The sequence below is a fragment of the Vulpes lagopus genome, chromosome 3 (assembly GCF_018345385.1).
Source record: "Vulpes lagopus strain Blue_001 chromosome 3, ASM1834538v1, whole genome shotgun sequence".
Taxonomy (NCBI): domain Eukaryota; kingdom Metazoa; phylum Chordata; class Mammalia; order Carnivora; family Canidae; genus Vulpes; species Vulpes lagopus.
In genome coordinates, this window is record NC_054826.1 from 55,697,627 (window position 1) to 55,722,244 (window position 24,618).

The following is a 24,618-nucleotide window of genomic DNA, read 5'->3' on the forward strand; positions in this document are numbered from 1 at the left end:
GGGTCAGGAGACAGTGTTGGCAAGGTTTATATAGGTCTTCTGGGGGAGGGGACCTGCAGTTGAAATAAGTATGACTGGGAAGGATGGATCTCCCAAAGCATGGGGAGGTGGGCAGGGCTTGGTGTTAGCAAGTTAGTTAGTGAATATCAGTACTTGGCTGGTTCACACAGGTGGCCATGTGTTTATGCTGGGGGAGTGGAGGAGGCAGATAGCACCGCCATCTCCTCTGTTCCTGCAGAAATCCCTCAGCAATCCTTGCCCCTCAAAGACATGCTCCAAAATGAGTAAACTACTCTCCTTTTTGTTTGTTGTGTTTTTCAAACTGCTGCTTTTATGATGTATCTCTGTGGGTCATCATGTTATCTCTTGAAGGGCAGGGACTCCACTTCCTCTCACCCTTCAGGTTTTCTCAGATCCAAGCCCATGGATTTTTAAAATTCCAGGCTTTAAGTCTCCCTGTAAGAACTCATGAAATTCAGTCCCTCTTGCTTTCAAAGCCAAATGTTATGGGGATTTGTCTTCCCTGAGCAGGCATCCCAATGTGATAGTGTGTTTCTCTCCCTTCTCCATGCCTGGGCCTCCCTCTTCTCCACAGATGGCTGCAGTCTCTTTTGTTCCCCACCACATCTCCACTCTTCCTATCCTCTTTTTTTTTTAATATTTTATTTATTTATTCATGAGAGACACAGAGAGAGGGAAAGACAGAGAGAGAGGCAGAGACACAGGCAGAGGAAGAAACAGGCTCCATGCAGGGAGCCCGACGTGGGACTTGATCCCGGGTCTCCAGAATCATGCCCTGGGCCGAAGGCGGCCCTAAATCATTGAGCCACCCGGGCTGCCCCCTACCCTCTTCAATGTGGATTCCTCTCTACCTTTAGTTATGGAGTTTCTTCCACCTGTCATCAGCTCATTTTCTGTATTACTTGCACTCATATGAGTGTTATCTAGGTACACCTGTGGGATAAGCTAAGTTTAGGATCCTCTTACTCCACCATCTTCGCAGCTTCCAAAACCTTCACATTTTTGATAAGAAAAGCACTGGAAAATGGTAGAAACTGCCAATGTTATTCAGCTAATTAATACTGAAGTCAAAACAAAGTCCTCTAATTTATGATGATGTTTTGCTATTTAAAAAAATAGTTTAGAGATGTGAGGAAAAAAAAGTATTTTAAATAGAAAGACAATTTTAATTTTTATAATGTGAAAAATGTTGCTACTGATCTCTACCTACAGTGGTTTATATCTTTCTAAATTCTCTTGATTTGAACAAGTGACTTCCTCGAGTTCCATTACTAAACTAAAGATAGGTAATGAGCTCTTCTAAAATAAATATAATTTCTAGGTTTAATATAGCAAATACAGAGAACTTCAAAGAACCTTTTGCTGAGAAGTAATGCTTTCAACTTTTCTTCTGTTTTCTTTCTTTAGGATTCTCTTAGACATTTCTACAATCTTTATAAAAATTATTTGCAAGGTAAGTCTCTTCAACAAGTCAGTACAGTCTCTTCAACAAGTCAATACAACAACAAGGAAAAAGAACAGTTCTAAATTAAAAGAGATTTAAGAGATGTAACCAGATGTAACATACAAAGGCACAGGATATTTTTGAAACTAGGGCAACCTAAAGATGTTAGGATATTAGAAGACATTAAGGATTCACTATTAAGTGGTTAAGGACAGTAATACTTCAGCTATGAACTGTTCTTATTTTCTAAAGAAATATATTAACAGAATACTATTAAAACTTAATATAAAAAGCTTTACATTTTCATTACTTATTAATCATATATCAATATACAGTGAGCTCTTTTCATAATTTTTTTCCAAACTAAATTTGTTTTTCTAGTGCAACCCCAGCATTTTGATGAGAATAATTTCATTCTGTCTCACTCAACCTTTTTATGTTCAGCACTATTATACCATTTTACGTGATCTAAATTTCCTTTATATACAAAGAAAATTAATGGATTTTGCATTAAATCCTCAATGAAACTGTGGGAGATAAGACCATTTTCATTTACTGTTATATTTCTTAAATTTGATCTAATCTGTCACCTTGGTTTTGCTGTTTTTAGATATCCTTGGTATTTTTCTACTTTTTATGTCTTTTTAAATATCTTTTGCAAGATTTATTATTCTAACCTAACAGTTATCTTAAAAGCATTTCATAAACATTTTATAATTTAAGTATATAAAAATAATTTTAAAAATCCATTTGTAGAAGATAAAAACTTCAGTACTTCTGACTTCTTCAGGATTTTCCGTATTTTGTTCCTCAAACCTGCATTTTACTTAAACATTTTCAAGAATTTAACAGTAATTAAAAATTAAAAAAAAAACTTTTCATTTCAGAAAATAAAATGTATAAATTCAAAAATGTCCAACATTCAAATGATATATAATTACATAAGATAAAATACGGAGCAAAAAGTTTTCTCCCGTTACTGGTTGGGAAGTTTAGCCCATCTATCCTACCTGAAAATGGTTTCCTTTATTTATTTATTTATTTATTTATTTTTTAAAGATTTTATTTATTTATTTGACAGAAAGAAAGTGAGTGAGCACAAGCAGGGGGAGTGGCAGACAGAGGGAGAGAGAGAAGCAGGCTTCTCCCTACCCCCAGCAGAGAGCCCAATGTGGGACTCAATACCAGGGCCCTGGGATCATGATCTGAGGTGAAGGCCGACACCCAACCAACTGAGCCACGCATTTTAATCTTTACCTCCCAATTCTTGAGTTATTTTTAAGTTCCTCCCTCAGGTATTTGGAATGCATTATTAAGCAATTTTACAAAGATAACTGAATGGCATCATTTTCAAGACATTAAAGGTCTGAAATTTTACATTGGTATATGAATAAAAATATGTTTAGATATAAAATGTAAGTGTACTAGACACAATTCTTGTGCTCTGTAATACATTTTTGCAAAATCTGAAGCTTACTTAATTTCCTGATGCTTTTTTCTTCTTCTTAAAAACTAGCTAGGTTCCTATTTTAGTTTTAAAATACAAGTGTTAGGTCTTATTATTTTCCTTTTTAATTTTATATTTGGTAGGCCCTCAATTTGCAATATTCATTCATTCGTTTCTCAGATTTGTAAGTTTTCTTCATATACTTAAAACATAACATCTGATTCATCTGTCATTATTTATTCATCAGCCTGATTTCTGTAATCTGACCTCAGTGGCTCAGAGTTTATAATAACCTTTATATTCTAAGTGAGATTAATATTTCATATTGCTGAATTCCATTGTTATACCAAAACATGCTTTTGCCTTGCAACAAAGATTTTCCTTGGCCTGTTGTCATTTTTATGCCATAATGTTATTATCCTGGGCTTTCAGATTTTACGAACTAAATTATAATTAAGTTCAAGACGCTGCACATATTCTTTTTATATGAGACTGACACTTGAAATTGTAACAATTATAAAATTACAAAGATCCAAACATGACTCTGAGAGATCCTGCAATATATCCAAGGGGAGGAAGTATTTTCTTAGAATACCACTCACTCTGACAGTCTTACTGACAGAAATCTAAGCCTACTATCCAGTTTAGTTTCTGCTCTCAGAGAGAATAAACGCCCTGTTCTCAATTCACCAGTTCATTTCTTTAAACATATATGAAGGAGGACAGGCCTTCATCAATAACATGAATATAAGTTGGTGAATTTCAAAATCTTCAAATGAAGGCTACTAAAAATGGTTGTTTTATGAAGACTTTCTTTACACTTGATACTTAGTATTTAGATTGAAGTAAATCACATACTTTCAGAGTTCATATAATCTAAATATAATACAATAGTGCAACTTTGAAAGGCAAAAATAAAGTCAAATTTCAATTCTGGCTAGACCTTAAAAAAAAACAAAACAAAACACATGTATGGTGCAGTTTGAAAAGCCTCTACTTTTATGTACTATACTATAATACTTACAAGCTGATGTTCTAATAGTTGGATTTTTTCATCTTTTTTCTTTATTTCCTCTTTAAGTTGTTTTACTTCATTTAATAAATCTTCATTCTGAAATATTTAAAAAAATTAACAAGCATTAAATCAATGATGAAGAGTGAATAATGGATGGTTTGTGAAGAGGAAAATTTTTCTTAAATATGCCAGCAATTCAGCTATACACAAACAAACAAAAACCCATTTTGGTCTTCTAAGAATTCATAGTGTAGGGGAGCCTGGGTAGCTCAGTTGGTTAAGCATCTGACTTTGGCTCAGGTCATGATCTCAGGGTCCTGGAATCCAGCTCTTTGTGGGGCTCCATGCTCAGCAGGGAGTCTGCTTGTCCCTCTTCCTTTGCCTCTCACCCCATTCATACTCTCTCTCTCAAATAAATAAATAAATAAATAAAATCTTTAAAAAAGAATTCATAGTGTAACAGAGTTCAAAAATGTAAAAAAATGAGTAACAGTAGCAATACAGCTAACATTCATTAAGTACTTATCAGGTACTTTTAGATATCTAAGCATTTGATCCTGAGTACAAACCTGAGACCCTGAGGTAGATAGTATTATATCCCCCTTTTACAGATAAGGACACTGGGACATAGGCCATATAGTAAAATATATTACAGACAAAACAGTAACTTCAGATAAATTTAAAGGGATGTATGAGAGTTGCCTATCAAAAACAATGCAGGGCACAACAAACAGAAGGAACAGCATAATTAAAGGCACAGAGCCATTTCACAGCTGGCTCAGTAATCAGCAAAAGGATAAACAGGGTAATAGCGAGATTCTTTTTCCATGAGCTACTTTCCTGAAAACTGCCTTACTCAAAGACAAAATACCCTGCCAATTTAGTTTATAAGAAATTCCTAATAGTATTAAATGGAAACCTACTATCAAGTTAAGCTGGAATCTGGTTACATTTCCAGGTGTAAAGTATCATTACCTTACAGTTAGTTCATTGTACTTACTACTATTCGATTATCCAGAAGTATATACTGAGGAAATAGCACCAGCAAGGAAATTAGGATATATTTGTGAATGATATATATTTCCAGAGAGAAAAATATGTAAGCAAATAATTATAATATGTTGTTACTGAGCAAAGGATGTCATCTCTTGCAAATACGTTGGGAACAAACACAAAATCTCACAGTCTCTTTAATGAGATCAGAAAGAGACATTTCACAAAGGCTTTAACATATCACATAAGTATCACAAACAATGGGGAAGAAAAGATTTTTGTAATGCTGTTATGTATATACTGTCAGCTGGAGCAAGACTGTTTATTATAAGTAAAAAATGATTTCCATTCCAATTCAAAGAGTTTAACTTTTTTTAATTATAAATCAAGACCAAAAAAAGAGATAGACTGCAGATTATGAAGGATACACTTTTAAGCTATGTGGCAAATGAAGCTATTAAGATATAAGAAGTATATTTGACTATATAAAATTTTAAAGCATCCATACAATTAATATTAAAGCTAAAAGCTGGTGAAAACCTCTGCAAATATGATAAAGGATTTATACTCAAGTATATGAAGAGCCTGTTCAAACATAAAAGGATCATTTTCTAGGCCCCACGAAAATAAACCAGTACTCATCAATATACAGATAATTGGCAAAATGTTGTATCTGACTTGTTGAAGAAATACAAATTCAAGAATTAAGGTATTATTTTATGGGTATTAAGTTGGGGGGAGAAATACTCAATGTGATTAACAAAACTGCAGGAAAGAATGGTACATTATCAGACATCAAAACTAGCCTTTCTGGGAAACACATGGCTATACACAGAAGAGTCATAAAAATGCTTGCACTCTGATTCAGTTATCTCACTCAAAGAAACAATCTTAAGTATGGAAAAACCTATGACAAGGTATTATCTAAAAGTTTACAAATTCACAATTGTCTCAAAGGGGGTGGGGCTACTGAAATACTGAAATACAACATAGCCATCATTCAGGCACTACTAGGTTCTGCCAGTGTTGGCAGAAATAGACTTGAAAATAAAATCGAAATACAATGTGATAACATATTAAGAGCCAACATGTATAGAGAACAGGCACTGCTCTAAGGATTTTACACATAATGATGGGCAAAGGAGAACATATCAGGAAATGGGTAACTCCAGGGAAGCCTTAAAGGATGAGAATGAGAATGAGTTTCAAAGACACAGAAGTGTATCAGGCTTTGGATTTTAGAGTAAGAGATTCTCAGATACAGAGATGCTCTGTATTGTTGTATTACAATACAGAGATTATACAGTCCTCTGTATTATACAACAATACAGAGATGAAGGCAAGCCTAGCATACCATATTTGGAGAATTACAAGCAGTGATGTCGCTGCGCAAAGGCTATACTGAACAACAGGTACTAATGTGGTTAGTAAATTAGGCAAGGGCCCAATCATAGACAGCCATGAATACCAAGCATGGCCTAATAAGCCAGGGGAGTGCCAGTGCATTGGAGATGGATTTGACAGCTGTTCGGAGGATAAACTTGACAACGACAACACAATTAGGCTAGGGAACTTGTTACCAAGATGTAATACTCCAGATGACAGAAGGAGCCTGACCCAATAGAGTGATAATAGGGAGAAGAAGGAAGAAGAGCAGGAATCAAAATTAGGAGATTTTGGTGATTCTCTTCATGTTAAAGAAAAAGTACAAGGGGCAGTCAAGAGTAAGACATATATTTCTAGCTTCCTACCTCTATTTCTAGGGTAATATGGTGATTAGTTGTGTCACTGGAAAAAAAAAAAAAAAGAGAGAGAGAGACAGAGAATAAAAGAAGAGAAATATATCCAAAGAGGAATATCTGTGAGTTTTAGATATACTATTAGAGATACCTGTGGGTGGGACACAGTGGAAATGTCCACAGGGCAACTGGATTACTAAGTATGAAGAAGAAATTTTATATGTTATCAAAAGATATGTCATATATGGAAATCATGACAATAAAAAGTTCAAAAAGAACCAGATAAAGATATAAATCTATATCCTAAAGAAGAGAAGGAACCTACAAAGAAAAGGGAAAATGGGAAAATGTTGAGGAATATAAGGAATTTTAGAGAGAATGACATAAAAATCAAGGATAAAGCTTTTAAGACAACAGTCACCCCAAATGTCTATAGCATTAAAACCAGTAGCTGCTTTCATTTTTCCAGGTTTCCAGGTTAACTGGAAAAAGGTTTAAGGAGAGTCAAGGAAGGTTTATTTGGTTTATGATAGGTAAAATACAGAAATTTATAAACTGAGGATAAAGAGAAAGTAGAGAAAGCACAATGAAGAGAGATGAGAGAAGAGGAGGTAGTTAGGTCCTTAATAGCAGCAGAAGATAGTCAAGAACCTAACAAAGAATGGTCTTCTATAGTATATAGTGGCTATTTTTGCCCTGTAACTGGAGCAAAGTGAATGAGAATGATAACATATTCAGGTAAGTCAGAGGGCAGGAAGGCATGTACCAGATCTTGCTTGATGGACACAAGGCCACCTGCAGAAATGGAGAAGAGTGGCCGATAATGAGGCTTGAAGAGAGTGGTCAATATTGAGACTAGCTCATCAGGGGAATGGGAGAGGGAGCTGTCCTGAGATAAAAAAGATTAGAGACATGGCAGGTCCAGTAGAGATTTTAGACCCTAAATTTCCAATGACACAAGTCACCATATTTGTATCATTTAAAACTACACTGCTAAACCCTCTTGGACAAGAAGGGGACATAACTGGGAATTTGATGTGCAAGAGTCTAGTATACTGGAGCAGAATCAGCTATAGCATCTCACCTTAGAAAAGGAAAACTAGGAATGACTTGGAAGGAAAAATAAATATTGTGTAATGATATGTCTACCACGTAACATTAAATATATAGACAAACTAAAAGGAACACTGAAAAAAATTGACACTAGTTGTGTAAAAAAGTTGGAATTAAATTTTTTCTTTAAAAATTATTTCTTTATATGCAAAATTTTTCACAAAAGAATGCAGAAAAAGTCCACTTTACTTTGAAAATGTCAGTCACAAACCTTAAAATTGAGAGATGATCAGAGATCACCTAAGTCAATGGTTCTCAACCGCTATATATGTAAAAGTTTTTTTTTTTTTTTAAAGACCTGTCCTACTGCAGATCTGCTGATTTAAAATACTATACTCACAACAGGATGGAAGCACAGAGACAGGAAGAAATTTGCAAGAACAGGTAAGATAACATGTTGAAAACCAAAACTACAAAACCAGACGTGACTACTAATGCTATATTCTTTTGATTTTTTGGTTGTTTTATAGACAATATTTTTTTTAATATTTTTTTAAATTTTTTTATTTATTTATGATAGAGAGAGAGAGAGAGAGAGGCAGAGACACAGGCAGAGGGAGAAGCAGGGTCCATGCACTGGGAGCCCGATGTGGGACTCGATCCTGGGTCTCCAGGATCGCGCCCTGGGCCAAAGGCAGGCGCCAAACCGCTGCACCACCCAGGGATCCCCTTTTATAGACAATATTGTTCCCAGTAAGTCACCCCATATCCTATGAGAAAATCATGCTTCTCTGATCTCTAATGCCAGGGTTGGCTACTTGACTTGATTTGGAAGTGAAATATATAACATGCAAGCAGAATCCAAATGTGGTTATGCCAATGATCTTCTCCCTTAGCTACAAAAACATGTCCCAGGGTAGGGGCTAATCCTTCAAGCTGGGTCCCAGAATGAAGCAGCAGCATAGAATTCCAGCTGATCTATAGCCAGTATGCAACATGTTAAAAAATAACAAGTGAAAAATACAGTTTTGTCATTGTAAGCAACCAGTACTTCAAGATTGTTTGTTGACTACCAAACCCTGAAAATAGAATGTAAAAGAAAGAATCAATTTTAACTTGGAAACATTAAATCAAGAATACTTTCATGTACTTCAGAAATAACTGCCCCCCCCCAAAAAAAAGCTTTTTTAAACTAAAAATGAGGGGTGCCTGAGTAGCTCAGCAGCTGAGCGTCTGCCTTTGGCTCAGGTCATGATCCCAGGGTCCTGGGATCAAGTTCCGCATTGGGCTCCCTACAGGGGGCCTATCTCCTGCTGCCTGGCTCCGCCTCTCTGGGTCTTTCATGAATAAATAAATAAAATCTTTAAAAATAAAAAAATAAACAAAAAATGAGAATTATAAAAATATACTTTCAAACACTAAAATGCATCCATATTCTAGAATTGTATTTTTTTTTAATTTTATTTATTTATGATAGGCACACAGTGAGAGAGAGAGAGAGAGGCAGAGACATAGGCAGAGGGAGAAGCAGGCTCCATGCACCGGGAGCCTGACGTGGGATTCGATCCCGGGCCTCCAGGATCACGCCCTGCACCAAAGGCAGGCGCTAAACCGCTGCGCCACCCAGGGATCCCTATAATTGTATTTTTAAACATGAAAAAAGATGAGTTAATCTCATTTTCAGTCTATATCTCTTCAGTGTTGTGATTCTATATGAGAAGTACCTGTTAATCATTTTGATTGGTAGTTATATTTTAAAAACTTATTCATAATTATAAAAAATAATTTTAAAATGTAATAACTTATTGATTTAAGAAAAAGAATCCTGAATAGAGACAAATAATAATCCAACTGATAAAATAAATTCAAATTAAAATACTACAGTGATAACACTTTAACTTTATAAGGTAACAAAAGTTAAAAGTAGACCTGATTAAAACTCAACACAGCAAAGCTTCAGGTTTTGATACATTTACTACTAAATGTTTTAATGGTTACTGCTTTTTAATTTTAGTAATAAAAAAGAATTTTGAAAAATTTAGCATGACTACTATTTATACCTTATATATTTGATCACCATCTTCTGGTTCTGGACTGGATGGCAATGATAGCTGAATATCATGCAGCGAACCACTTCCATCATGCTACAGAGAGAAGAGAAGGAAAACATGAGATTAATAGAATAATTGCAGACACTCACTTCAACCTGAATTCACCCCGACCAAATGCTAGCATGGCAAAGAACAGGAATTAAATTTTAGAAATCTTCTTTTTATACCTACACAGAGGTAGAAGACAATGTGGAGGAGGGAAAGAAGAGTGCTAGGGCAAGAATAATTTGTGCAAATAAATAACAGACACTACATGAGTGGATGAAATAAAAATCCCTTGAAAGTTTTAGAGTAGGAAAAAGAATATGGAAAATTTCCTATAAAATTTGAAGATTATCTTAACTACAAAAAGCAAAATGAAAGTCAAATTATATGTGCTTTGGTTTAGATACGGTTTTGAGTATGTTGTTTTCTAAGTCAGAAACAATACCTCAACAAGGAGTGGCCACAAAAGTCATTTGATCAAAAGTATTAGATAAGAGTATACATATTGCAGGACTATATTTATACAAAGCCTGATAGCAGAAAAAAACTAATTTATGGTGTTAGAAGTCAGAACAGGGGTTGACTCAGGGGAAAGGGGCTATTGACTGGGAAAGAGCATTAGGAAACCTACTAGGATGCTGGATATGTCTTGACTGTATGGTGTTTATGTGAGTAGGTACATATGAAAAGTTTAAGCTGCACACTTAAGATTGGTATGCCTTAAGTACCTTACTGGATGTACGCTATACTTCAACAGAAGTTGAAAAAATATGAAACTTCTTGTCCTTAAATGCAATAAAGAAAATGACAAGATAAGAATTAAGGTCTACCTCTTGCTGTATTGGTTAGGAATAACCAACTAAGAAATGACATATTAAATAATTCACAATTTCAAGAAAGATGAATCAGTAAAGAATATGCCTGGAATAATGGTGAGGGATTGCGCCCCTGACCAAGGCAGCACAAATGTGGCCGGACACCTGGTTTGTTCAGATGGTATCCAGCTGCCTTGGGACACCTACTGAATCAACAAGCTTCAAGATCACTGCCATCACAATCTTCCTCAGACATAACTATCCTGAGAAAATCTCTTAGACCATAGAAATGTCCCGTATTAAAACAAGAGTGCTAAAGTATAAGACATAATCATGTAGGTCATTTTCTTTTTTATTTACTGTATACCCAATGAACCAGAATCTCTAGGTATGGGGTCTACAAATGTGTATTTAGTAAAGTTCAATAGGTAATAGTGATTGACAGCAAAAAATAAGGATCTGTCAAATTTCTACAATAAATATATTTTTATTGTGCTGTTATATGAAGACAAAGAATTTGACATAAGAATGGAGGCAATGTCCTACTGAATAACAAATGTTTTTAAAATGCCTCTTTAAATGTTTAAAAGAAAAAAGAAAGAAATTTTACAAGATTCATCTCAGTAAAAAGTTCATCTCTGTCGTAAACAACTTGACCTATAAAGACAATCCCACATCTAACTATATATTTGAGAATAAAAGGAACTGTAAAATCTGACTTATTTCCAAACATCTCCATCATCTTCCTGCCCATTGCAAAGCAGGAACCCTAAAGAATGGAACACAACACAAGTATACACCACTTTTGCCTTGGACATGGGTTTAACAGTGGAAAACAAGCAGCAGAACAGGAAAAATAAAACACCAGCTTTTAGGGTGGAGGAACAAAAACGGGAGCCCCAGGTAAAAATATCTGGGAGATCATGAAGTACCAGCACAGGAAAGTGACTCCAGAAAGCTGTATGTAAATTTCTAGGTTCACACCTCAGCAGCACTTGGCTTGAATCTGATCCTAAACAGTATATTAAAGACTGAGAAATAACATTGCCCAGACCCAATCTAGCCTCTGAAAGATGTATACTAAGAACAGATCTGACAAGCATGGCACAAAACCTTTGAAATAGAACTGACATTATGACCATAACCCAAACGTGGCTGGCCAGCTGGAACTTATAGCCTGAACCCAACCAGAGTATTTACCTGCTTTAAAATAAAAACAAAAAACAAAAACAAAAACCCCAAGAACCACAATATTCTCCATAGCATTTAAACAAAATTAAGTGTCTCACAGCAAACCATGCAAAGATCTAAGATATAATCCAAAAGTACTCAACCTACAAACAACAGGGAGAATCTCAATTCACACAAGAAAAGACAATCAACAAACACCAATGCCAAAACAAGACAGAGGTTGGAATTCATTGAAAGAGATTCTAAAAGGGCTATTACAAAAATTCTCCAAAAGTAAGAAGTCTTGAAGGAAATGAAAAGAGAAAGTCTCACCAAAGAAACAATATATAAAGTGGAAACACATACAAAATTTAAAATTACAAAGATTCAATAACTAAATTTTAAAATGCACTAGCAGGACTAAATAACAGCATTTGAGATGACAGACTGAACTTGAAGACAGATCAACAGAAATCATGCAATTTGAACAATGAAGAGAAAAAAGAAAAAAGGAGAAAAATAAAACGGAGCCTACTGAAGGAGCTATGGAACAAGAAGGAAAGATGTAATATTCACATCATTAAAGTCACAGAAGGAAGGGTGGGGGGGCAGAAAAAAATGTTTGAAGAAATAATGGATAAAAACACCTCAAATATGGTGAAAGACATAAATTACATATTTGAGAAGCTCATTTTAAAAGAATAGAAAATAGACAAAGCATGCTCTCTGAACACAAGGGAATTTAATTAGAAATCTTCAAACTCTTAGAAAGCAAATAATAAACTTCCAAATCATCCATGGGTCAAAGAAGAAACCTGAAGACAAATAAGGTATTATTCTGATTTGAAGGAAAATGAAGTTACCACATTATCAAAATTTGTGGAATTCAACTAAAGCAATGCTTAGAGGGAAAATTACTGTAGAAATGCTTAGAATAAAACAAAGGTGTCAAATGTACCACTGAAGCAAAATAAATCCAGAACAGTAGAAAGAAAAAAAATAATAAAGAGCACAAATTAAATGAAATTGAAAATCAAGAAATAGAAAGAAAGCAATGAAACCAAAAACTAATTATTTGACAATTGTAAAACTGCCAAAGAACAAAGTTAGAAGGCACAAATCAGATACATACCAGGACAAAGAAAGCATACACCAGGAATGAAACCGGGGATATCACTACAGATGTCTCAGGCTTTAAAAGTAGTAAGTAAGGTGGAAAACAAACCAACTGGCTCAGTCGGTTAAGCATCTGGCCTCAGCTCTGGTCATGATTCCAGGGTCCTGGGACTGAGCCCCCAAATTGGGCTCCCTGCTCAGCAGAGAGCCTGCTTCTCCTTCTCCCCTCAACCCCACTCCTCTTTTGTCTTGCTCTCTCCCTCTCTCAAATAAATAAAATCTTAAAAAAAAAGTAAATAAGGCAATAATACTATGAGTGACTCTATACACACAAATTTGACAACTTACATCAAAGGAAGAAATTATTCAAAAACCACAAACTATCAAAACTCACCCAAAAGAAACAATCTGAGTAGATCTGTGATTATTAATAAAGTTAATTCACAATTTAATCTTTCTGTAAAAGAAATATTGAAGGCCAGATGTTTTCCTAGCAAATTCTTCCAAAGTTTAAGGAATAATATCATTTCTATATAATCTTAGAGAAAACATAAATCAAATTAAATTAGAAAATTAATCAAATCAAGTTAATGAGCCTTGACGCATCCAACTTTTGATTTTGTCTGGGGGTCGTGATCTCAGGGTTGTGAGATCTAGCCCCATGTCAAACTCTGAGCTGGGCATGGAGCCTTTTTAAGATTCTCTCTCTCTCTCCCTCCCCCTTTGCCCCTCCCACTTTCTCCCTCTCTAAAAAAGAAAAAAAAAAAAAAGACTTACAGATCAATATCTCTCATGAATAGACACACAAAAGCCCTTAACAAAATATCTTTAAATAAAATTCAACAATATATAAAAAGGGAAAAAAGATCATGAACAAGTTAAGTTGATCTTTGGAAGATAAAACTTATTCAATAGTTAAAAAGCAATGTGATTCCACATATCAAGAGATATCTATATGATTATCCCAAAAGATACAGAAAAAGTTTCTGGCAAAATTCAGCATCCATTCATGGACAAAACCTCAGCAAATTAGGAACAGAAGGGAACTTTCTCAACCTGATAAAATCCATCTAAACGATCCTCAGAATTAACATCGTATTAAGTCAAAGACTGAAAGTTTTACCCGTAAAACCAGGAACAAGGCATTCTGTTGTACTGGAGTTTATGGCATATTATTTGAATAAGTAAATAAATAAAATTTTATTCAGTGCAGTAAGACAAGAAAAATAAAAATACAAAAGACAATTAGGAAAGAAGAAATGAAACCATCTCCAGGTAATATAATTTTAGCTGTAGCAATTCTAAAGTATCTACAATACTATTACTAGAATACATGAATTTAAGAATGTCACAAAATACAAGATCAATATACAAAAATCTACTATTTCTATGGTGAAGAATAACTGAAAATTGAAATTTAGAAAAATGACTTCTATTTACATACATTAAACCAAAATCCAAGAAATAAACAAAATCAAGGGGAAAAATAAAAATCCAAAATTTTAAAAAAGGAGGTACAAATCTTTTGTACCTACATTTTTAGGTACAAATCTAACAAAATATAGACAAACTCTCTATTTAAAAAATCAATGGAAGAAATCAGAGATGACAAATAAATGGCGAGGTATATTCTATTAATGAATTTAAAGACTTAGTAGTTTTGAAATGTCAATTCTTTTACAAATTCAACTACAGATGAGTACCCCAACTCCACCAAATTCCTAGAATTTTTTGCAATAATAGAAAAGCTGCTTCTAAAGTTTATATGGTATGGTAACAGAACTAAAACAAACTTTGAAAATAAAGTTGAGAGACATCATACTACATCAAGACTTACTATAAAGCTATAGTAATCAAGAGAATGTGATATTGGCAAAAGGGCAAAAACTGATCAAAGGAACAAATCAGAGTTCTGCAATACGCCCACATATATGTTTAAAGGCATTTCTGACAAAAGTACCAAAGCAATTCAATAAAGAAAGCCTTTTCAACAAATGGTACTAAAATATCTATATGCAATAAAATAAACTTCACTCATACCTCACAGCATATATAAAAATTCTCAAAACAGTCTGTAGACCTGGTATGTTAAACTTAAAACCACAAAAATTCTTCAAATAAACAGAAAAATCTTTGTAATTTTGGGTTGGATAAAGATTTCTTAAATATGATACCACAGATATGACCACAAGAGATATCTGACTTCAAGAGAAGAATTTCTGCTCTTTAAAAAACTATTAACAGAAAAGAGAAGCTATGAACTGGAAGAAAATATTTGCAATAATTCAAGTAAAATAATGAGCATAGTGTCTAACTTATAGAATATAAACTGTTGGGGATCCCTGGGTGGCTCAGCGGTTTAGCGCCTGCCTTTGGCCCAGGGCGTGATCCTGGAGTCCTGGGATCGAGTCCCGCATCAGGCTCCCGGCATGGAGGCTGCTTCTCCCTCTGCCTGTGTCTCTGCCTCTCTCGCTCTCTCTATGTCTATCATGAATAAATAAATAAAAACTTAAAAAAAAAAAAGAATATAAACTGTTAACTATTTTTTAAGCAATAGTAACAACAAAAATAACAATAATATGAAGCTCTAGGGTTTATAACAGACTTCATTAACTCACTATTCTACAAAGTTACCTAAAAAGCAAATTCCATTTTTTTCAATATTCGTTTGTTTCATCATTTTCATGTCTGCTTAAGTACTTACATAGAAATACATAACTATCAAAAATCAATAAGACAACATTTTTGTTCATGGGCAAAATGACAGACACTAAGGAAGACACACAAATAGCAAATTAGGTACGTGAAAATATGCTCAACATCATTAGTCATCAGGCAAATGCAAATTCAATTTACAGTGGATACCACTGCACATCTACATGAAAGGCTTTTGAAAAACAGGCACAAAGATGCAAAACAACTACAACTTTCATTAATCAATCGCTGGTAGGAATATAAAATCAGATAGCCACTTTGGAAAACAGTTCCAGCAGTTTCTTAAGTTAAATATATACTTACCGTATAACCCAACAATCCTACAACAAGGTATTTACCCAAGAGAAATGAAAACATGTGCACACGAAAACCTGTGCAGAAATATTTATAGCAGCTTTATTCATAAATGCCAAAAACTGGAAAGTGGCACAAGAATCCTTCAACTGGTAAATAAATTAACAAATTATGATACATGCATATGGTGGAATATTACTCAGCAAAAAGCAAGAAAAGATCAGCAATATGAGGACAGCACAAATGAATTTAGAATTAATTATGGTAAGTGAAAAAAAGCCAGAATCAAAGGACTAGATATGATTCCATTTATGTGATAGTCTTGAAAAACCAAAACTACAGAGACATAAAAAAGATCCAGTGCTTGCCGGGAGCTAGCAGTGGATATAGGGATTGACTGCAAAAGTTTGAAAAAAAAAAAAAAAAAGGAATTTGGGGGACGACTCTAACAGCTATGTAATTGTACGGATTTGTCAAGTTTACAGACTATACAATGAAAAAGGCTGAATTTTAGTTTTTAGTGTATGGAAGTTACACCTCAAAATAGCTGTACTAGATTGAACAGTGCCCCCCTAGAAATCCACGCCAATCCAAAACTTGTGACTGTGACTTCACCTGGAAATAAGGTTTTTGCAAATGTCATCATCAAGTTGAGGTCATAATGGATTAGCATCAAGCTTAAATCCAATATGACTGGTGTCTTTATAAGAAGAGAGAAATTTGACACACAGACATATAGGTAATGTGAAGGTCATGTGAAAATAGGAGGCAGAGACAGGTGTCATGCACCTACAAGGCAAAGGATGCCCTCAATTGCTAGCAACCAGCAAAAGCTAAAGAAGCCAAAAAGATTCATCTCCTAGAGCCTTCAGAGCACATGGCCCTAAAAACACCATGATTTCAGATTTCTAGCCTCCAGAACTGTGAGAGAACAGATTTCTGTTGTTATATGGCCCCCCAGCTTGTTGTACTTTATTATGGCAGCCCTAGAAAATTAATAAAAGACCAGACTTTTAAAAAAAAAAACAAAAACTAAAAGCAAACAAAAGGAGACAGTAACACCAGATAAATCTTAACAATCACAAGAAAAATAAAACTGATAGAATATAGATAGGGACGCTCGGGTGGCCCAGCGGTTCAGCACCACCTTCAGCCCAGGGCATGACCCTGGGGTCCTGGGATTGAGTCCCTGCAGGGAGCCTGCTTCTCCTTCTGCCTCTGTCTCTGCCTCTCTCTCAATCTGTGCCTTTCATGAATAAATAAATAAAATCTTAAAAAAACCCTGATAGAATATTACTATAACACAAGAGACAAGGTAGAATTAAAAAGTATTAACGAGGATAAAAAAAGATTTTAGTGATCAAAGAAACACTCCACCAAGATGATGTGCCAATTCCAAACATTTATATACCTAAATAACAGCCTAAAGACACTAAAACAAAAATTGATAGCATTAAAAGAATAAAATGAAAAATCTATAATTATAGCAGGAAACTAACACTACTCTAAGAAACTCACAGATCAAAGAGAAAATTTTAGTAAGGATAAGGTGCAAATAATACAATTAAAAAGCTTAATATAATAGAAATACTGCTACCTTAAATGTAGAGAATATATGTTCTTTACAAACAGACATAGAAAGTCACAAAAATTGAGCATACTGTAAGCCAGGGAATAATAAATTATGGTCCACAGGACAAATCCAGCCAGAGGTCTATTTTTATTATAGTCCATGAGCTAAGAATGGCTTTTACATTTTTAAATGATTGAATTTTAAATGATTTTATAAATATCGACTAAGAGCTGCAATTTTGCTTCTTGCCCAAAAAAGCTAAAATGTAGGGCAGCCCAGGTGGCTCAGTGGTTTAGCGCCGTCTTCAGCCCCGGGGTGTGATCCCAGAGTCCTGGGATCGAGTCCCACATCAGGTTCTCTGCATGGAGCCTGCTTCTCCCTCTGCCTTTGTCTCTGCCTCTCTCTCTCTCTCTCTTTCTCTCTATCTCTCATGAATAAATTAAAAAAATAATAATAATAAAAAGAAAAGAAAAAAGCTAAAATGTTTACTATGTGGCTGGCCTTCTTTGGAAAAGTTTTCTAGCTCCTGCTTTAGGATACAAAAGCAAACATCGACACAATCCAAAGAACTTGTATCAGATAGATATCCTTTATTGTTAATGTACCAAGATTAGGAATCAATACAAAATGAAAGCACATACACAAACCACTATTTTTGAAAATTGAAAAAGTATTATTCTAAATGAAATAAATTTATAATATAGGCCAAAACAATTGAGAGTTACTAATGTTTATTTACAATGCCTCAAAGAAAAAAAATCCAATTTTTTTAAACATAAACTGTCTAGCAGTCTAGATTTAGGCAATCAAAGAGGGAAAAATTTATTTCCATCAAAGCACAAGACCTTAGAGATCATTAATAAAATCTCCAACTGAATCAATTAATAAAACCATCTCCCCTCCAAATAACTGACACTAACCAATGGTAGTACTATTAAACCTTGACTCAAATAAAAAGTGTCCAAACCAAAATTGGGAAGAGCTTCTTTAAGCATTAGAGGGGGAATGGTTAGAAAATTTTCTCTTTTTAAAAAACTGAGTAACATTCATGCATGTGATGGTTGTGCTTCATATTACATATACTAAGAAACTAACATTTATTGAACAATGCTGTCACAGTCCTAAATATTTTGCATAAACATATTTAACAAATGCACAGATGCAAAATACTAATAACCACAACACACTACTACACAAAAAATAAGCAATTCATAGTTAACAGACTGTCCATGTATACTGGGTTGCTTTATTGAGTAAAGTGTCTCAGCAGTTTCTATGGGTTCTAGTTAGGATTTTTGAACTCTAAATACAATTAACCTTAATTAACTCAAATGCCATTTACATTTTATTAAAGATTCAAAAAGATAAACTTTCCTTTATTCTAAGAGCATTAAGAGACCGCTGTCTGCAAGTCATCTTCCACTTTTCTATTTTGACATAGCATCAAGATAAACTTTTGTTCTAATATTATGAATCTTCCACATATTAACTTATTGGAAAACCCTATAACAAACTCCATCTTACCCAGGTGGTTCTTCCATGAGTTTGCAAAATCTGGGATCTTCCTAGGAGTTCCAGAGCAGCTGCAATGGACATAGATACTTGAAATGACTAACAAAAAAGTTTGGCAGCGTTGACCAATCTCTGCTGACAAGCATCATCAGTGATGTCAACAAAGCTGCCTTGTTTTTCAGATATGCTACAACATAATCACAAGAGGCATCCTAGGAAAGGGAGTAGAGGAAGAGGAGAGATTGATTTTTTCATTTTCTTTTTGAAAAGTTGCTCTTTTTAAAAACAAAAGTATATGGATGAACAATCACATCACATAGACTCTACAATGTGCACTGAGAATAATTTTTGAGTTATGCTGTAATTCACCTAAGGGATTTAACATCTAATCATTCAAGCTATATTTGAGAGGATTTCTAAAATAGAAACGTATAAAGCCTGATTTTCAATAAGTGCTTCAGAGATGAGGGGACCCTAACAAATGGGTGGAAAAAAAGATATTTTTAAAACATAAAAATCTGGCATTCAAATTGTTATATACTGATAGACTAGTAATATTGTAAGCAAACACTATTTTCAAATTTCTTCTGCTTAGACTTTCATATTGAACCAAATTGTATGTATCTGAGTCAGGATATCCTTTCCTATAGGTTCCTTTTGTCACTTGAAAATGTTAGTTATAAATTTCTTCTACTTTGTTTTAATTTAAAAAATAAACTCTTTAAATCATCTGTTTACTATAGTATGAACTAAATAACTGCTTCTATATAGGTTTTTCCTCAACATTTACTTTATAATCCTACTGTGTCCAATTGTTTTTTAGTAGATCCTTCAGCCCATGTGTCTGCATTTTCTATTTTTTTCTGCTGCTTTATGTTTCTATTTGTGTCAGTACTATATCCTGCTCTAAAGAGTTCCCTCCCACCCCCTTTTCTCTTTTTGTCTTTTTCAAAGAATGCAAAGAATAAGCTCTTTGGTGTTAACAATTTTGGAGCCACTTTCATGAATACCACAAATAAAGGTGTTTTGATTTTGACTAAAATGATATTACATCTATAAAAATAGTACTGGGAAGAACTATTAAGTTCCAACCATTTATTCAGTTTGTAACTTATCTTTTGTCCTTTGTAACACAACATTTTTATAATTATTTAATGCTTATATGTTTTCCTAGACTATAAGGTAGCTGTCTTGGTTACAATATTAATATCCGTAGGAGTAAGTTAATTTTTGCAACACTTAGCAAAACTTAGTCTTCTTATAGAACATACGTATTTCCTTCAACTCTTTTATACAAAATTTTGCAGGAGTCTTTATAAAATGTCACAAATATCTTTTAGAGTATTTACCAATGATTTAATGTTTTATTGATGCAGCAATCATTTCATATCACACCAAGTATACATATTCATGAATATGTGTGCATGTATGTGTGTATATATCTAAATAAGGATGTATGAACAGATAGTGGACAGTTATAAATATCACATTAAAAACAAATTCAAAAGTGATATTTGTCTTTGCTACTTGTGATGCCCCCTGATAGTGCCTAGACTATTTTATTAGGAAAAAATTCTAGTTACAATGGTCAAAATTTATTTCAAAACCCACTAGCCAGTTGTAATGTATAATTTTAAGAAGAAAACACTACATAAAAGACAAGAATTGTGGGCAGCCCTGGTGGCTCAGCGGTTTAGCACTGCCTTCGGCCCAGGGCATTATCCTGGAGACCCGGAATCGAGTCCCACGTCGGGCTCCCTGCACGGAGCCTGCTTCTCCCTCTGCCTGTGTCTCTGCCTCTCTCTCTCTCTCTCTCTGTCTCTCATGAATAAATAAAATATTAAAAAAAAAAAAGGACAAGAATTGTGCCGCCTTTCTTTTTATCTTCATTATTACTATAGGCTTAGTACTCAACAGATGCTTAATAAAATATACTAAATGATGGAATAACACTAATTAAATGAATACTAAAGTAAATGGAATTAGCTTTTTGAGTAGCCACATAAAATTTTGAGCAATGCAATTAAAAATCCCTGACCTTCACATTTTTTATTTTACACATCTTATATATTGTTAGTAATACCTCACATTTATTCATTGTTTTCCATGTATCAGACATTATGCTTAGCACTTTATCCAAATTTCCTCATGTATTCTTTACAACAGTCCCAAAATAGGAGCTATTATATTCTCTGTATCTTTTATAGGTAATTTGTCCAAGACCACACAACAAACAAGTGGAAGAACTGGTCTAAATTCACTTATTATTTTTTGAAATTACATTCATTTTTGTTAATTTTCATCATTAATATCTAGAAATTTGGCATTATCCCAATTATCCCACAACTAAAAACAACTCAAAGGTCTATCAACAGGTAAATGAGTAAAAACAAAGTTGTAGTATCTATATATGTGTATATGTATACATACACAAAATGCTCTTCAGTAATAAAAAGGAATGAACTACTGATAACCTCAATAACATAGATGAATATCAAAACCATGATCGTTAGTGAAAGAACCCAGAAACAAAAAGAGTACACATTGGATGATCTCATTTAGATAAATTTCTAGAAAAGACAAAACTTAGTAACAGGACACAGAGCAATGGCTCCCTGGGACAGGTTTGAGAGTCTCCAAAGGGAAATAAGAGGATTTCTGCAGCTATAAAAATACTCTTTATCTACAAATGTAGACATATTTATCAAAATGTAAACTGTATAGGGATCCCTGGGTGGCGCAGCGGTTTAGCACCTGCCTTTGGCCCAGGACGCGATCCTGGAGACCCGGGATCGAATCCCACATCGGGCTCCCGGTGCATGGAGCCTGCTTCTCCCTCTGCCTATATCTCTGCCTCTCTCTCTCTGTGTGTGACTATCATAAATAAATAAAATTTTTTTAAAAAAATGTAAACTGTATAAAGAAAATGGGTGTACTTTATTTGAATGTAATTCTACCTTAATGAAGCTGATAAAATTTCTTTTTCTAACTTGCTCCTTCTTCCTCTTCACTATCTTTTCCCTTCCTGAACAAGCCATTAGGTGAGACAGAGCAAGATAAGCCTCTACCCTAAAAAAGCCTACGTAAAGAATATGTTCCTGCAGAGGGGCAGTTTACCAGGCATGTCAGAGTCCACAGGAGTAAAAAAGACATTCACAGAGGGAGGAGGGGATGATGTGATAGCAGAGTCAAGCCTGAGTAGAATGAGAAGGGCACATGCACTAATGGGCAGTCTGGAATGGACTGCCAGGATCCAAGCAGACTGAGGTGGGCACACACACATGGTGTGGCCTGGCAGAGGACTACTAGAACTCAAACAGTTGAAGAGGGCATCTATACAGGAGAAGAACTAGTGTCAGGTGTCAGAACCAACTAGGACAAGAAAGGTGTCCATGTGCTGGTATCAATGGACATATGGTATCAAGCCCAAGCAGAGTAAGGAAGCATCCAAATGGAGAGTGAGACTGGTAAGGAGTGTCCAAATCCATGGGGCTGGATGACAAGGCATCAGAGCCCAAGCAGAGTAAGGAAGGTGAACACAGAGGATTGATGAAATGAATAAACATATTAAAGAAAAAAAAAAAAACAAAGTTCTCACTGTTGGAGGAGAGAATTATAAACACAGAAAAAGAGAAATGCTGTATTTACATTGGAATTAAGCTTATGAGAATAAACCCACAGCTTCAATACATAGAGACAGATACAGAAATATAGTCAGAAGTATCCATATAAACACCCACAAATACATCCATGCATACTCACAGGCCCTGAGAGGGCTTAAGGGCACTGACAAGTCATTAACAATAAGCACACCTAGCCCCCAGATCGTGGCTTCTAAATATCATTCTCCACTAGAAGTAACCAGGGTTCCTTGAAAAAAATGGCTGTTTACAGACAGAAATAGGGGAAAAAAATTTTTTTTAAAGATTCTATTTTTTTTAAGAATTTTTTAATTTACTCATGATAGTCATAGAGAGAGGAGAGAGAGGCAGAGACACAGGCAGAGGGAGAAGCAGGCTCCATGCCAGGAGCCCGATGCGGGACCCGATCCCAGGGACCCCGGGATCACACCGTGGGCCAAAGAAAGGCGCTAAACCGCTGGGCCACCCAGGGATCCCCGGAATAGGGAAAATATTTAATAAGAATGGGATATCTTACATTTCCAAAAAAGTATTAAAAGAATGATGGGTACAAGTCAAAAATACAAAGAAGCCAACCCAAAAGAGTTCTCAAATTCCAAATCATGGACAGTGTGAGTATCAAAATAAATTATATTCACAGTTTGATGACATAAAATAAGGAACTATGAGTATATGCATAATTATAATAAATAAATCACTGGATTATATGGAAATATGACAAGGAATACAATATTTATATAGTTTCAAAATTCTTCCCAACAAAATACTAATAAAGGGGAAAAGAGTAATATTACAGTTGAGAAGCCTAGCAGACAATACCTTTATCAAGTCATGAAAGGTAGTATCACTAACGAGAAAACCAAAATCATGAGCCACCTGACAATGAGCAAAAGGCAATGAGAACAATGCAGCGCTGTTTCTCTGTGACATCCCTATTGAAGATGTAGAACCTGAATCATACGGCTACACAGACAAACCCAAACTGAGGGGCATTCTGCAGAATAATTGGCCTATAATATTAAAAAGTGTCAAGGTCATCAAAGCTAAGGGAAAACTGAGGAAGTATTGCAGTTTGAAGAAAACCAGAGACAATGACAATTAAAAACAGTATGTGATTCTAAACTGGATCTTTTTGCTATAGTGGACATAACTAATGGCAAGCTGTGAAGATTACATGGTAATAATGCATCGGTGTTCACTCCCTGATTTTGATGACTATATTGTGGCTACACAAGAGAAAATCTTTATTTGTAGGAAATATACATTTAATATTTGGCAGTGATGTACTTCAGCAAGCAACTTACTCTCATACTGTTCAGGGGAAGAAATATGAAATGAAGAAAGTACTTAAAATGTTTTTGTAAGAAGGAGAATGTTTTTTTTAAAACATTAAAAACAAAATAAAAAACACATTTCCTTCACCTCATAAAGGGTATCCACAAAAAGGATACAGTAAAATGTCATGTTTAACATTGAAACATTGAAACCACTCCTGTTAAGTTTGGAGCAAAACAGGAACAATTCAGTATTAAACTGGAGTTCCCAGCCAGCACATAAAGCAAGGAAAAACACAAACACTGAGAAGGAAAAAGAACTGTCATTATTGCAGATTATATGATAATATAAATAAAAAAATCCAAATAAATCTATGGATAAATTATTAAATAAGTAATAACTGTATCTAGGTTGCTGGATACAAACTCTTTATATCAAGAGCCTATTGCATTTCTGTAAACCAGTAACAATCCATTAGAAAATGATAGGACTTAAAATAGCAACAAAAACTTTTAAGAACTGGAAATAAATCTAAAAAAATTATACAAGTTTTTTAAATAAAACTATAAAACTTTATTAACAATACCTCTTAAAATTGAATCAATGGACCTATATATCATGGTTTTGGATAGTAAGTCTAAATATTGTAAGATGTTAATTCTTTCTGAAATTGATCTATTATCAGTTCATTGTTATTCC

General features: G+C 34.5%; 1 protein-coding gene across 12 annotated transcripts in view; it reads right to left on the reverse strand.

The window, feature by feature from the left end:
* The window catches only part of CCSER2 (coiled-coil serine rich protein 2), a 186,111-nt gene that overhangs the window by 41,180 nt on the left and 120,313 nt on the right, over positions 1-24,618 (reverse strand). For all 12 annotated transcript variants that reach the window (XM_041750642.1, XM_041750641.1, XM_041750643.1 and 9 more), the window contains 2 exons: positions 9,773-9,856; positions 3,937-4,023 (listed from right to left, as the gene is read on the reverse strand). In XM_041750642.1, coding sequence (XP_041606576.1) covers positions 3,937-4,023; positions 9,773-9,856 — 171 coding nt within the window. The remainder of the gene's footprint in view (positions 1-3,936; positions 4,024-9,772; positions 9,857-24,618) is intronic.